Consider the following 12,950-nt stretch of genomic DNA (forward strand, 5'->3'; position numbering starts at 1 on the left):
TACCGAGATGAAACAATATCACTGGGCGATAAATTGGCCCAGAAGTCATTGCAATAAACGATAATATTGTTGTTTGGAGACCATTTTCAAGTATCTAACGATAATAAACTTTAAATTCTAATGGAGATTTAACACTGGAACTGAAAGACATTTGAAATATCCAAAATAAATAAACAGAACAGAAATATTAAACAAAATGGACACTGACATCTCTGTAAACTAAATTGTCCTTCAAAATAGAAATAGTTGAGACCAACGCAGCAGACTGAAGACTTTTGTCATCCAGTTTAGTAGAAAGAGCAAAAGGAGTAAAACAACAAATCATGCAAATAGAAATTAAATTCGTTTTAATTCATCATGCAATTAATTGATTTATTGCTAATTGTGACTTGCCTACGTCTGAGTGAAAATATCTGCAGAGGAGCTGACAAACTCACAGAAAGTACACCAGCAGCTGGTGCTGAGCTTCATCTGTGAATCTGATCTGATTCTGTTTTCTGACTTGCATAATATTACCATATTACGTTACTTTCTTGTGTTTTTGTGTGTGTGTTTGTTCTGCATTTGGATGAAAAGCTCACAAACCGAATCAGGCTGACCTGAGCTGTGCGTCCCTGTCGGTTAGATCTGTTCAGGCCATTCCAGGCAGCTGAGCAGCCATGGTGAAGCTGGGTAGTAATCTCTCTGATAAGCTGGAGAAGCAGCCGTCTGCAGATGACGGCTTCGATAACATCCCCCTCATCACGCCGCTGGAGGTCAGCCAGCTCCAGCAGCCATTGGCTGACAAGGTAGGTCCAATCCACTTAGCGACGGGTTCCCGTCCGGGCACAAATTGTCCGTGGTTTCGATTTGGCTTCTTTTCTTTTAAAAAATCTCATTTTGCTATGAAATAAAACAAACAGATTAGCAGTCGATACAGAAATTCTGGGACAAATATGAATACATTTCCCACCAGTACACTCACCGTCCCTTCATAAGGCCGCTATACGCTGAGCTTGGTGTGTTTAGAGCTCCTTTCCCTTCGTCCCAGCTGAAAACCTTGGCATCAGCCCACGCAACATAAACACTGCTGTGAATGCATAATGAAAGCAGAAAGCCTTCAGTTTGTAGTTGGATGATGCATTTAGTTCTGCAAAACGTTCCACTGATGTGGAAGCTGGTCTGGAAACATCATGAAAACACTCTACAGTCCCCAAACGTCCTCTTAAGGGGCGGCAGTAAAACTGATTGCTTTTGCAAATGTGCTCTGTTTGTTTTACAAGTTGGAAAACAGAGATTCAGATCGCTGCTGGATACATCATAGTAACCCTAGAGCTGAACGAAAGAGGGAAATTCGCCCTTGGAGATGAACGGAGGTTGCGGTTGTTTTCCGCACCGCTCAGTTTGCTCCCTCATCTCGTCTCCAGGTCATCGTGAAGACGAAGACGCAGTTTCAGCTGAAGCAGCAGCAGAGGAACAGGCTGTACGTTCCCAACATCAAGAAGCTGAACATCAACTTCTACAATGACGTCTCAGATAAAGTTAAGGTACAGCGTCGCATGTCAGGAAGCAGAAATCTGATTATATGAGTGTCTGGGTGTTTACTGTTTAAGCTTAAATCCCTGAATAAAAAGACGGGTTGAGGTTTTCTAAATCGACATGCGCAACTTATACATGCACTCTGTTTCTGCGTTGCCCAGATCACAGGCCTGATCCTCATCACGCTGGCGTTTTTGACCAGCCTGCTCCTCCTCCTCATGTACAAAGCCATGTGGTACGACCAGCTCACCTGCCCAGAGGGGTTTGTCCTGAAGGTGGGCTCAACAACTACATTCAATTATTTACTGACAAAACATACAATCAAAACCAGTTACACCAAAAAAGAAAAAACCCTTACAACCTTTGTTCAAAGTTATTGTCCATCTGAACAAGGCAAAATGTAATAGATGCTTTATGTTTTTATGTTTTTTAGCAGCAGAGTTGTTTCATAAACATCCAACACAAATATCAATCTGTTGACAGAAACATTGGGTCAGAGGTACTTTCTACAGGAAAAACACAGAGTAGTTAATGACCTCCATCAGTGGTTTCATCCAGGAAGGAGATAGATGAATAAAGTGACTCAGTTGATCTCCGTTTAATCCTTGATTTTAAAAAGATGTGTAATAAAAGCCAGAGAGTTGTAGAATTACTCATCTGGAGGAAAAAAGAAGACAGACACTGCATTTCCATTACAAATGTGCGTAAAATTTTGTCTTCATCTTTCTAATGTAAAAAAAACCCCACAATTTCGCAGTTGCTGTGTTCCTATTAAATAAGAAATGGAATGAAGTACTCACGTGAATAACCTTGTTTGTGCAATACGTCTTTACAATTCAATCACAGTGATGGCTGTAAACAGTTACTTGAGATTATAGTCATAATTCATCATCTATCAGCCAACCAGAGGAGACGTTGGCGTCTTATTCAGGTGTTGCAGCAACAGGAACAGGCTCTTTATATGTACCCAGCGTTTTGAGGAAATTATAGTTGGTGATTTTACAGAAGAGCTGGGGATCCAACACATTCAAAAACAGCTTTACTGTCATCCTCTTACCACTTCCTGTCATCTTCTTTGTCGATTTCGCCAGTAGTAACATCCGTCTGTTGATCATCTGACTCACATGACGTGAAAAATATATTTCCACTGCAGTTCTGCAAAGTACATCTATTTCGTTACGGCCGAAAAACCACCTCATCTTAGTGAAAAAATGTTTTAGAATAACGTGAGATTTTTTTAAGTCGCTTTGTTTCCATTAAGTAAATTTATTTTCATGATGTTTGTTTAATGGGAATGCACCTACTAATAAAAGTGTCACTTGAAGAGGCAGTCACACCACGTGATTTTTTTCCAGAAAAGTTTGATGGTACTTGATATTTATCTAAGGTCTTTATTTGTGAGCCTAAGATCTTTATAGGTTTACCAAGCAGTGCCTTAAGTAGAAATGCCTTCCTACGTCACATTCTTGTAATCTAACAAAAACGGTGTCAGATGTTTGTGCTGGGTTTGTGCTGGTTTGTGAAGCAAAAACATTTGTTGGCCACCTTAGTTTTTAAAGTCTGAATGGTTATCCAAAGTTTACTGTCTCCATGGTGATAACAAACGTCATTATTCCTAGTGATCGCCAATGCTGATTTCTGCGGGAGAAATAATGATTATTATAAAAGCTTAAGTGAAGGTCAACCAGGCGACATCTCAGGGCCCACTTCACTGGTTCGTACTGAAAATAATTTTGTTTTGCCACCGTAATTTAAAACACGTTAAAGCATAAAGTTCCTCCAAATGTCACAAAGACAAGGCACATCACAGATTTTTTTCCTTCTTCTTTTATACTTTCTCTCTGAAATTATGTTGGCACAAGCAAAATTTTTTCCCAAACACTTCCAGGTAATGTTAAAGGTTCGGTTATACTTTGACACACCGTTAAACTTAAATTAATATCTTAAGGATAGCAGGACAGACCTAATGTTTTTCTACAAAAAGCTACACTTACCTACCGCAAATGTTTAAGCTTTGTTATGTCAGATTGGAAGAATATTGTATGATTGGGGGCGGTTTTGGTTGTAGTGGCTTGTTTCTCGTCACACCCTCAGAACCGTCACTTCAGAGAGATTCCTTGAAAACTGGGGCTGGGAACCTAAACTCATTATCTCCCAGCGACACCTTGGAGGCATCGTGCACCACGCCAGCACTGCCATGCATGTTAAGCTAAAGAGCCTGTCACGCAGAAGCAAACCACAGGGTGGGTTTGCTTCTGAGACAGAGGGGGGAAGGGAGCGATGGATCCTGCTTTCTGGTCAGGCACAGATTGGGATGCCTCCTGTGAATCAGAGGGGTCTTTAATTAGGACTCAGCATGACTAAACTGTGATTAAAGGCTTAACAGTGGATGGGGGGCGAGGGGAGTGTGTGAGGAAGAGGAGAGGAGGTGGAAGGAGGAGAGGACCTTTGGCAATGCTTTTGAAGTTGTTGCAGGTTACAAGTTTGGCTTTTTTCCCGTTAATACATTGTCTGAGACATTAAAAGGAATCAAAGAGGCATATGGTTTAGTGAGCTTTGGAGGTCAATAAATCCATCATTTCACACACTTTTCTGAGCAAGTCTTACATTTAGGTTGTTGTTAGGCTTATGAGACAGTCAGTGTGGCTTAAACACAAGTTTTATTTATTGTTTCTGACATTGAATAACTTGACGGGAAAACAATGTAGAGTATACAGGCCTGTGAATTCTTTGTCTCGCCTTTTTGGAGTGCTACATTATATTTCATAAGGGCTTCCAAACATACTGGTTGCTTGATTAGATTACATGTGATGGTGATCTTCAAAGAAAAGCAGGAGACATAAATAGTAAAAGTGTTGTGAATAAATACCCTCCCCCCACAGAATTTCTTTATTTTTGCTTTTTATCAAACTTAAATGTTCACCAAAGCAATCGCTAAGATAACCTGTGTAAAAAAAAAATTATTAAAGGAAAGAGAGAGATAGCTACAGGTGTCATGATGTCATCATTTAATATCATGATTACTGTGTGCAAATTGATAGCATTTACATTTTAATGGTATTATTAAAATATCTACAAAATATACCAGTCGTAACTGGGTCCTAAAGCAAACAAAAGTGTTTCTTTCTTTACGCTACAACAGCAGAAGCATTGCACCCCCGCAGCTCTGGAGATGTACTACACCGAGCAGCAGCAGCAGGACGGGGAGGAACCGGGCGCCCATGGCAGTGCCGGTACCGGGCTCTACGCAGCTCTCAGCCACCTCAACCAGGTCAAGAGGACTGGGCCTGGGTTGATGTCGCAGTGGTTACCAGTAATCAGGCAGGAGCCCGAGGAAGCCAAAGAAAACACCGAGCCTCTAAAAGAAGACATGGAAGGAGAGGATTGAAGGATAAAATTGAGAAATATAGCCGAACGAGCTGGAAATGATGGCGTGAAGATGTATGTGCATGTATTTATACTTGTTTTCTGCAGGTATTGGGGACCATAACCTGACTACCAACTTAGGAGGACCTGTTTTTATCAGAGCAAATAGCCTAGGGAATAGGAGATTTCTTTGGGAAATCTGATTTGATTACTGGTATGATTGTTTAATTTAAAATAGCATTAGGTCTGTATTTGTGTTTTTGTGTGAATTATCCAAATCTTTAAAACTACACAGTCTATTAAAATCTGCAACGTCAGGTGAAATCGTTGTGTTTAGAGACAGGAATGGGGTTCACTTTTAGAGCGCGACTCAACATGGATTTAAACAAAGTTTGCCATTTTGCATTCTATATTTGCATGCGCTCACGTAAAAACCCCAAATGCCATCATTGCCTACAGACAGATATGCAGTGTATGCGTATTTGCGTTCATGGTTTCATGTGTACATACCTACACTGCATAATGTGCACTTATGTGTGAGAAAGTAGAAGGTGAAAGCAAGGAGGTGGCGTGAGATTTTGGGGGTGAGAAGTGAATCGAACACGCTTCTAATCAGATTGCTGCAAGTCGTTGACATCTTGTGATTCGTTCATTAGTCTTAGAGCAGAATGCTTAAAGTAATAAATGACTGTGGCCTGCCCAGTTTTACTGTTGCGATATTTTAATTTCATGCTAGATTAGGCATAAATTACATTTTTGTACTGTTTGAATCGGAGGAAATTTTAAAATATTGTTTTGGATTTCTTTTGCAAATCACATCTACTTTCTTTTTAAAAGTTAATTGTTGTAAACATGTGAAGGGGATCTGATGATTCCAGAGCCATAAATCAACTTAATTTGAACAATCTTATGTTACACATTGAAATAAGCTTCTTAAAGTATTGTGAATGTAGCTATTTATGTGTTACTGCTGACAAAACTTACATTTCTACAACACTGTATCTTTATGTGTGTTGGCTAGAAGTAAACACAATGCAGGAAAGTGCCACCATTGTTTTTGCTTCTTTTGGTGTTTAATTTTCCATTAATTTTCAGTTTTTCTCAGAATATTACCTTTGTTTTCATTAATGCTTAGAATAATACCCACAGTGTTACATCACATGAATGTGTAAAATAGCAGCTTTTATCTCATAAATAAATGTTATTCATGGGTATTATGCTTGCACTGAAAGATTCACTTGATTAATTTATCACACATTAATGTTTTCTCTCTTGAAAAATAGTTTTTTGTAAATAGACATGTTAGTGTAAAGGACATCATTCAAAGTCAATCTTAATATTGTTTTTCAAGAAATAAACAGCACTTGATTGACAAAATTGTTGTTTCGTATTGCTTTGTTTGCCACAGATTTTCCCTGTAAAGTCTGCTCTGTTACAAACCAAATATAAATAAAGTGTTGTATTACTTTTGCAATAAGCAAATTCTACTTCGTTTACAGCTCCATCCATCCAAACTTTTAAAAATAGATCTATCACATTAATATGTTTCTTATCTATGAACATCCTGAAAAAATTTGTTTATTTTTGCTGATTAATAAAATAAATTATGGTTTTAACACCTTTATCTAAACATGCTTGAGTCAAATGTCTAAAGTCGGTGTCTGATGAAGTTTGTGTTGCTGTTTCTACCAACAACACAAATACTTTGGCATTCTGTGACAAATCAGTGGAATGGGTGCAGTCTAAGAGAGAGTAGCTTTTATATTCTGCTGCTGATGGTAAAGTGCACAATTTAATTTAAAATGAAATTCCTTCCTGGTGGTTTGTCTTAATTCAGTGGTGGTGGCCTGGGATGGTATCAAATTCCTGACTTGTGTTATTGCCCCAGTTTGCCCCTGCTGGTATTCTCGTGACAGCTAAGGAGTTTAAAAGAGGCAGAAACAGTCAACGCACCTCATGGACAGCTAACCGGTCTGTGTGGATCAAAAATCTTGCTGATTGGAAGGAGATCAGATTCTCATTTGACTCAAAGGTAATCTTGATTTAATGTTCCTTTTATTATTTTTATTTCAGGTCAAATTAAACATTCATATCCAGATCAGTGCGAACTTGAGGTAAAGGGCTTTTCCACAGTGTTACATGGACACACAGCAGATGAAACTGGAACCAGACGTACGACTTTTTCAATGCTTCAATTGAGCCACTGTCGTTCGGTTGGCATCGTAGAACTGAGCTCAGTTTAAAAACATTAACCAAAAGAACAAAAAGCAACAAAAGAGAAGAAAAATGTTGCAGGAGTTAATTAGAACACAAAGAAGGCAATGGGGTCATTTTGTTTGTGATTCACATTTTGATTTTCTCAATTCCTTGTGTAACATAGTCTAATATGGGTTGTATATGCAGTGTAAAATATTCCACTAAAACAACAATTTTAGTGGAACATTTGCTGTGCAGACCATTGTGTTAAAGCCAGAAGAAAATGTGCAGATCCTTTACACTCCGTTGCTCAGGGATGCTCAGTATGCACAGAATTCAAAATATGGCTCCTTCCTTCTCCTCAAACTGTAGTTTAGCAATTCAAAGCCAAGCCACATCCTCTGGTTCCTTCACTTTTTCTGGGTTCACTGGTGTGAGCCAGTCTGCATCTCATTTACAGTCACATTTTTTCACACCATTGCTTTAAACCCGGAGATGTGTGGGTCTGAAGTGTGTGAATGCGTGTGTGTGTATGTGTGCGTGTGTGTCACTAATCACTATGAAATCATTAACCTAAACTATGTGTAATAAACTTTGCGTGTCTTGTGTGTCTCTAAGTGTGTGTGTGACAGAGAGAGAACATGTTTGGCCTATTAATTAAATCTACATTACACACAGTTTAGACTGTAGGACGTACTTTAGATGCTGTTGGCCCAGGGCATGGAATTAAGTGAAGTACTAAAAAATATTTACTAGGGCATTTACGGATCCCAGGTTTCATCAAAACAGAGCAAGTGGAGCCAGAAAGGCTTAGAGTCGGGGCCGGAGGAAAATCATGTAAAATCAGCCGAATAGTCACTTAGACTTTGTAGCACCAACAGAACCGAACAGTAAAATAGCAGGTTAGCTTTTAATTTGTCCTGACTGTTTTGGAGCCTCTCCCACCTTGTTTTTTTTATTATATTCTTTTTTTTTTTATTATTCCTTCTGAACATTTTATCACCTTCCCAAGAGTTATTTGGTTGTTAGCATCCCAAACCTCACATTCCTCTGAGACCTGGTTCTCCCGACTCTGAAGCAGAGAAGAAGGGCTTCTGGGTGACTAAGCCTAAGTGCTCCCATCTTTCTGTTTTTCCATGTGTATCTCATCCCACAGTGTTTGGCTTTTAGTTTAAATGAAATGTACTGTGAAATAATACAAGTGGGTACACAGACTTATCAAACAGGTGCAGCTGAATTCTTGGATGCAATTTAAAAGATAGAAACACTTTTATTCAAAAACTTAAAGGAGAAACGGAAAAGCATTGCTTAGTAACAAAAGCTAATTACTGCTACTAAAGCTGATGTATTTCTCTAGTTTGTCCTATCACTATATACTACATTCAAGGGGGCCATGTTGGACTATGAGGGCAATGCTGGTAAGTAACCTTTGAGCTTCCCATCTGGACAGCTCTCTTAATTTTTTCTTAATTTCAATTATGAAAATCTTAACTTTTGTGAGAAAATATCTGTATTTCAAGCAGCAGTAATAGATGGTAAAATCCCCCAAAATGTTTTGTTCTACTGTTTTAAAGTGTCTGTCTTGATGCCGGTACTTGGAAAAACGTAACATTTACTGATGTGGTGATAAAAATCTCTAAATCGTTTTATTGTAGCTCTGTCTGCATGCTTAGCATTGCTGTCCTGCTAGACGTTGGGCCTCCTTCACAAGCGTTTTGGTGCATCTAGGAAGTATTCTTCTAAATTTATGTTGGCCTATCTTCCAATCAGATCTGACCAGTTTTCCTGGAGCGATGGGGGAGATTATGCCTCTCTCCGGCGGTGACTGGACGAGAGATGGGATGAACTCTGTACACATCACCAATCCATCACAGGGCAGCTCTACATACCACGCTGTATCTTTCAGTTTAGATGGACGATCGTGTCTCAGTAGGTTCATTATGTTTGTTCTCAACCTTCTGAGGCCTTCACAGAACAGCTGCATTCACACTGAGATAAACCACACAGGTCAGTTGGTTGCACTGGACTTCATTTAGGGGAATCAAAGTGAAAAGAGGCCAAAAATATCTAACAGTGGCCCACGTGTGGAGGACCAAGGCGTGGCTGTTGCAGGTTCGATTCCTAGCCTGATGCCGCATTGTCTTCCCCATTCTCTCATCACTCTCTTCCATGTCAATGCACGATCAAATAAAGGCCATGAAAGCCAATAAAACCTTTTAAATAAAATCTAACAGTGAGGATCGTTTTTCCACTTGAACTGACATTGAGGTGTGATGTCTGTACTTTAACATCTTTTTCTTTGTTTATGTGCTTGAAGTTGCAGTATGTAACTTTTTTAAAAACCTATTTTTTTTTATATATTTGTTGAAACTGTTCCTATGATGTGACAGCATGGTATGAGACAGTGCCAAAAAAATTCAGCTCCTCTGCTTTCTCCCTGTGCTACTAGAAGCAACCAATCAGAGCTAGGAGGCGGGTCTTAGCGCTGTCAATCATAAACTCCTTCCCCCTCCACCTCCCCTCTAGCTCTATGCTATCGCTACAGTTTTTTCCCCCCATCTGCAGATCCTGTTGTAAATGCTCAGGCTAGTTAGCATGGCCACCAATAACGGCAGATAAACGGTTTTTCTCTAATGGTAAATTGTTTCTCTGCCATTAGCACATTTAGCAGAGAGTACACGAGGTTGAGTGACAGCGCCTCCTCCTGAATCTGATTTCTTCAGAGGCAACAGCAGCGCAGATTATCTGTCTCATAACAAACCGTAACGGCATGGTGACATTTTTAACAAATATGTAAATAAAATACTCTTTATAAAAGTTACACACTGCAACTTTAAGCGAAGTTTTCTTACAGTCTTTGCTTTGGTCTCCTGTAAAACATGTTGGATTACCTTGTGAATAATAATAGTAAATAACTTGCCTTGCCTTACCTTGAATACCAGCACCTTTTTTTCTATAACAGACATCCAGTGATAGCACTGACTGTTGTCACTGGTTGGACACATTATTTCACCGAGTCAAGCTCGAACCAAAATGTGCTGCTGATAATCAGTCTCTTGTTCCCTGCAACTGTGTTGCTCCAACCAGACCCTGTCAAAACAAATCCGGAGCAGTAAAGAAAATGTTCTTCATCAACAATAAATGAATGTGCTCTTTCTTTTTTTCTTTTTAGTTATTTAAAGTTTTGATATCTATCTAAAGGACACAAGTCTTATCTCTCGCTGGAGCTTCTGCGTCGCCACACGTAAACAACTGTGCAGCGAGAGCGGCGAGTGGTCCCAATCAACTGTGCCTTGGCCACAAACATGCTGCTTGGAGCATGGCAGTATGGATTCTGGTGAGAACCCAGCTGCTCTGCTGCATATGGAGGGACATAAAAGGGCTTTATTGGAAGCTAAATTAGAGTACGTGATTTCGTTTTTTTATTGTTTTTCTCAGGAAATGGCAATCTCCAACATACCATGAAGAATACCTCCGAAACCACATCCATATATCGAGCAACTGTGCAAACCGTAGCGAGACGGTTCCTGATAGGCTCTTCCTGCATGGCAGAGCTCGTTAAAGGTTGCTGTTAATTGAAGTCTCTTGAAAAAATGTTTCACTGATTGCTCTTATTTAGCAGCACAAAACCCCAAAATTGGCTCCTTACGGTTCCTTTGAACGCAGTTCTAGATATTTAACGAAAAATCAAAAGGGGTAAAGAGTTAATGAAGCTAAGACAGGACAGAAATGTACAAGAAAAATAAGAGATAAAGATGGGAGCAGTGACCATCCCTGGGAACTGAAGGTGGTGATGGTGAGGAGGGGGGATTTGAGCAAAGAAGGAAGAGGAGGTAGAGGAGGAGGAAGAGGGTGGATCCAAGCTGACCCCCGTGTCTGTGTGTGTTGTTGTGTGTCTCAGTGGGTTTCCTCTGCCCTGGCGCCAGCTGGAAATGCCTCCACTAAGCACAGGGAGCACACACATCATCCTCCATTCACCACCGTTCAGTCCCCCCTTTGATGAGGGTAACACTATACATGCCCAGCAAGCCCCACGGATCACAACAGGCCGCTGTTTAAAGGCTGCGTGGAGGAGCCGGGCCAGCTGATCATAACTTACACAAAGCTCTGCAGGTTTTATTTTTCTAAAATAATAATCATAAAACAATAATGTAACATGAGTACAAATGAGACGGTGTTTTGTATTTGCAGTGATAAATCCAGGCGAAGTTTTCAGGAGACGCTCTGCCACCTGCAGGGCGCTCCTGGTTACTGCAAAAGAGAAGCATCTACTTTGAGCAGCGGTCCTAAAAAAAAAAAAAAAGCCCTTTTAATCTCGATGTGATTGTTTCCCCAGTAAATTTTTACCTCATTGGTCCTAACTAGAATACCCTGCAATCAGATGAACTCCAGGTGCTGATTAAAGTTGACCTTCCTTATTTGTTCCATTTGTAAAAATGACTCAATATCCATGAAATTAGTCATTACTTTGTTAGCCTGCAGTGATGTTACCCTCACGCAACAAAAACGTTGCCAGTAAATAATTATCCGACCGGCATGGCCCAAAGCTGCAGCCCAGACGCTCAGCAGGAAAAAACAAGCAGCTTTACTTTGCTTAGATTCGGATTTGCTTTGTTCTGGCGATTACAGAGCTGAAATATTGTCATTACTCACAGACCGAGTCACTTTACGACATCCTGCAATTAAACTTTAGAGGAATAGGTTAATGAGACAAATTAAATTTGAACGCAGAAAGTCGGTTTCTTTTAGTGACAGCGATGCAGGGAGGAGTAGGATAGTGCACTAGCACTCACACACACACAAACAGCACAGACTGGTTTGATTTGGGTTTTTGCGGTTCCCTCCCGGTGCAGCTTCAGACAACCAGAGGGGACCAGAGAGAGAGAGAGAGAGCAGTGAACTCCAGTTCAGCCCGGTCCCTGGCTGTCTCTGCTCAGCTTCAAATCCAAACCTCTCAAATTGGGTTTAATCTGTGTTTTGCTTTGCCAATTATCGACCCGCAGAGCTGCGTGGCAAACGGGAATGAGTGATGCCGTCGATGGGCCTGGTTAAGAGGAAGGTCACGCTGTGATTTATGGTGATCCGCTGAATCCGCGGCAAAGAAAGTTAAAAAGTAAGATGGGTCGAGTCGTTGGCGCAAATGAACATCTGCAGGACAAATGCAGATTGCTGCGCTGCAGAAATGTAGCAGGAAACCAAATATACAACAAAATGAATTGTTCGGATAACCAAAGTGGTCGCGCAAACACATTTGTTTTTCAGCAAACTTGGTTTGTAAATGTCTCCAGACAGGAGATCTGGTTTCTGTCTCCAGTTATGTTGGAGCTGCAGTGGGAGCAGTTTAATGAAGATGAACTTGCTGTTTGGTAGCCTAATGTTCATTATAATCACTGGCAATTATTGTCAGAAAACCATGGAGCATATGACAGATTAATCTGGGATGATTCAGGTTTTGTTGTTTGGTTACGCTTTAAAATATTGTTCAGCTTAACCAACTTCAGATGTTGAATTTGATTTATTTAAAGAAAAACCATCGGTGTAGAATTTGCCAGAACAAGCTGCAAATGTACATGATCAATTCCCACCTGATTCCCAACTATAACACCACACATCTGTCTGCAAACTGTATATAGAATATTCTCTCTACCTATACTTTTGCACAACTTTTGTTGTCCTGCGTGCAATATTTTAGATGATGTTCATGTTGAAGTGCTCATCTGTTCATGTGGGTGTTCTCATATGTCTCTTCTGGTGACAAAGCATATTTGGGATTCCATAATTTAATTATAGGAACACAATGTTCACAGCAAATTACTCATTACACTCCACAGCAACAGAGCTCTGACATTTTAATCTCAATTCTCATCCTC

General features: G+C 40.1%; 1 protein-coding gene across 1 annotated transcript; it reads left to right on the forward strand.

Annotated features, from left to right (window-relative positions):
• The first annotated feature begins 659 nt into the window (after positions 1-659).
• caly (calcyon neuron-specific vesicular protein) lies at positions 660-6,261 on the forward strand. The gene is made up of 4 exons (XM_014984689.2): positions 660-788; positions 1,407-1,526; positions 1,680-1,793; positions 4,661-6,261. The coding sequence occupies exons 1-4, from the start codon at positions 660-662 to the stop codon at positions 4,904-4,906; spliced, it is 609 nt and encodes a 202-aa protein (XP_014840175.2). The 3' UTR covers positions 4,907-6,261.
• Positions 6,262-12,950: the final 6,689 nt, after the last annotated feature.

This window comes from Poecilia mexicana, unplaced genomic scaffold (assembly GCF_051168715.1).
Source record: "Poecilia mexicana isolate PSO_F unplaced genomic scaffold, ASM5116871v1 scaffold_2, whole genome shotgun sequence".
Classification (NCBI taxonomy): domain Eukaryota; kingdom Metazoa; phylum Chordata; class Actinopteri; order Cyprinodontiformes; family Poeciliidae; genus Poecilia; species Poecilia mexicana.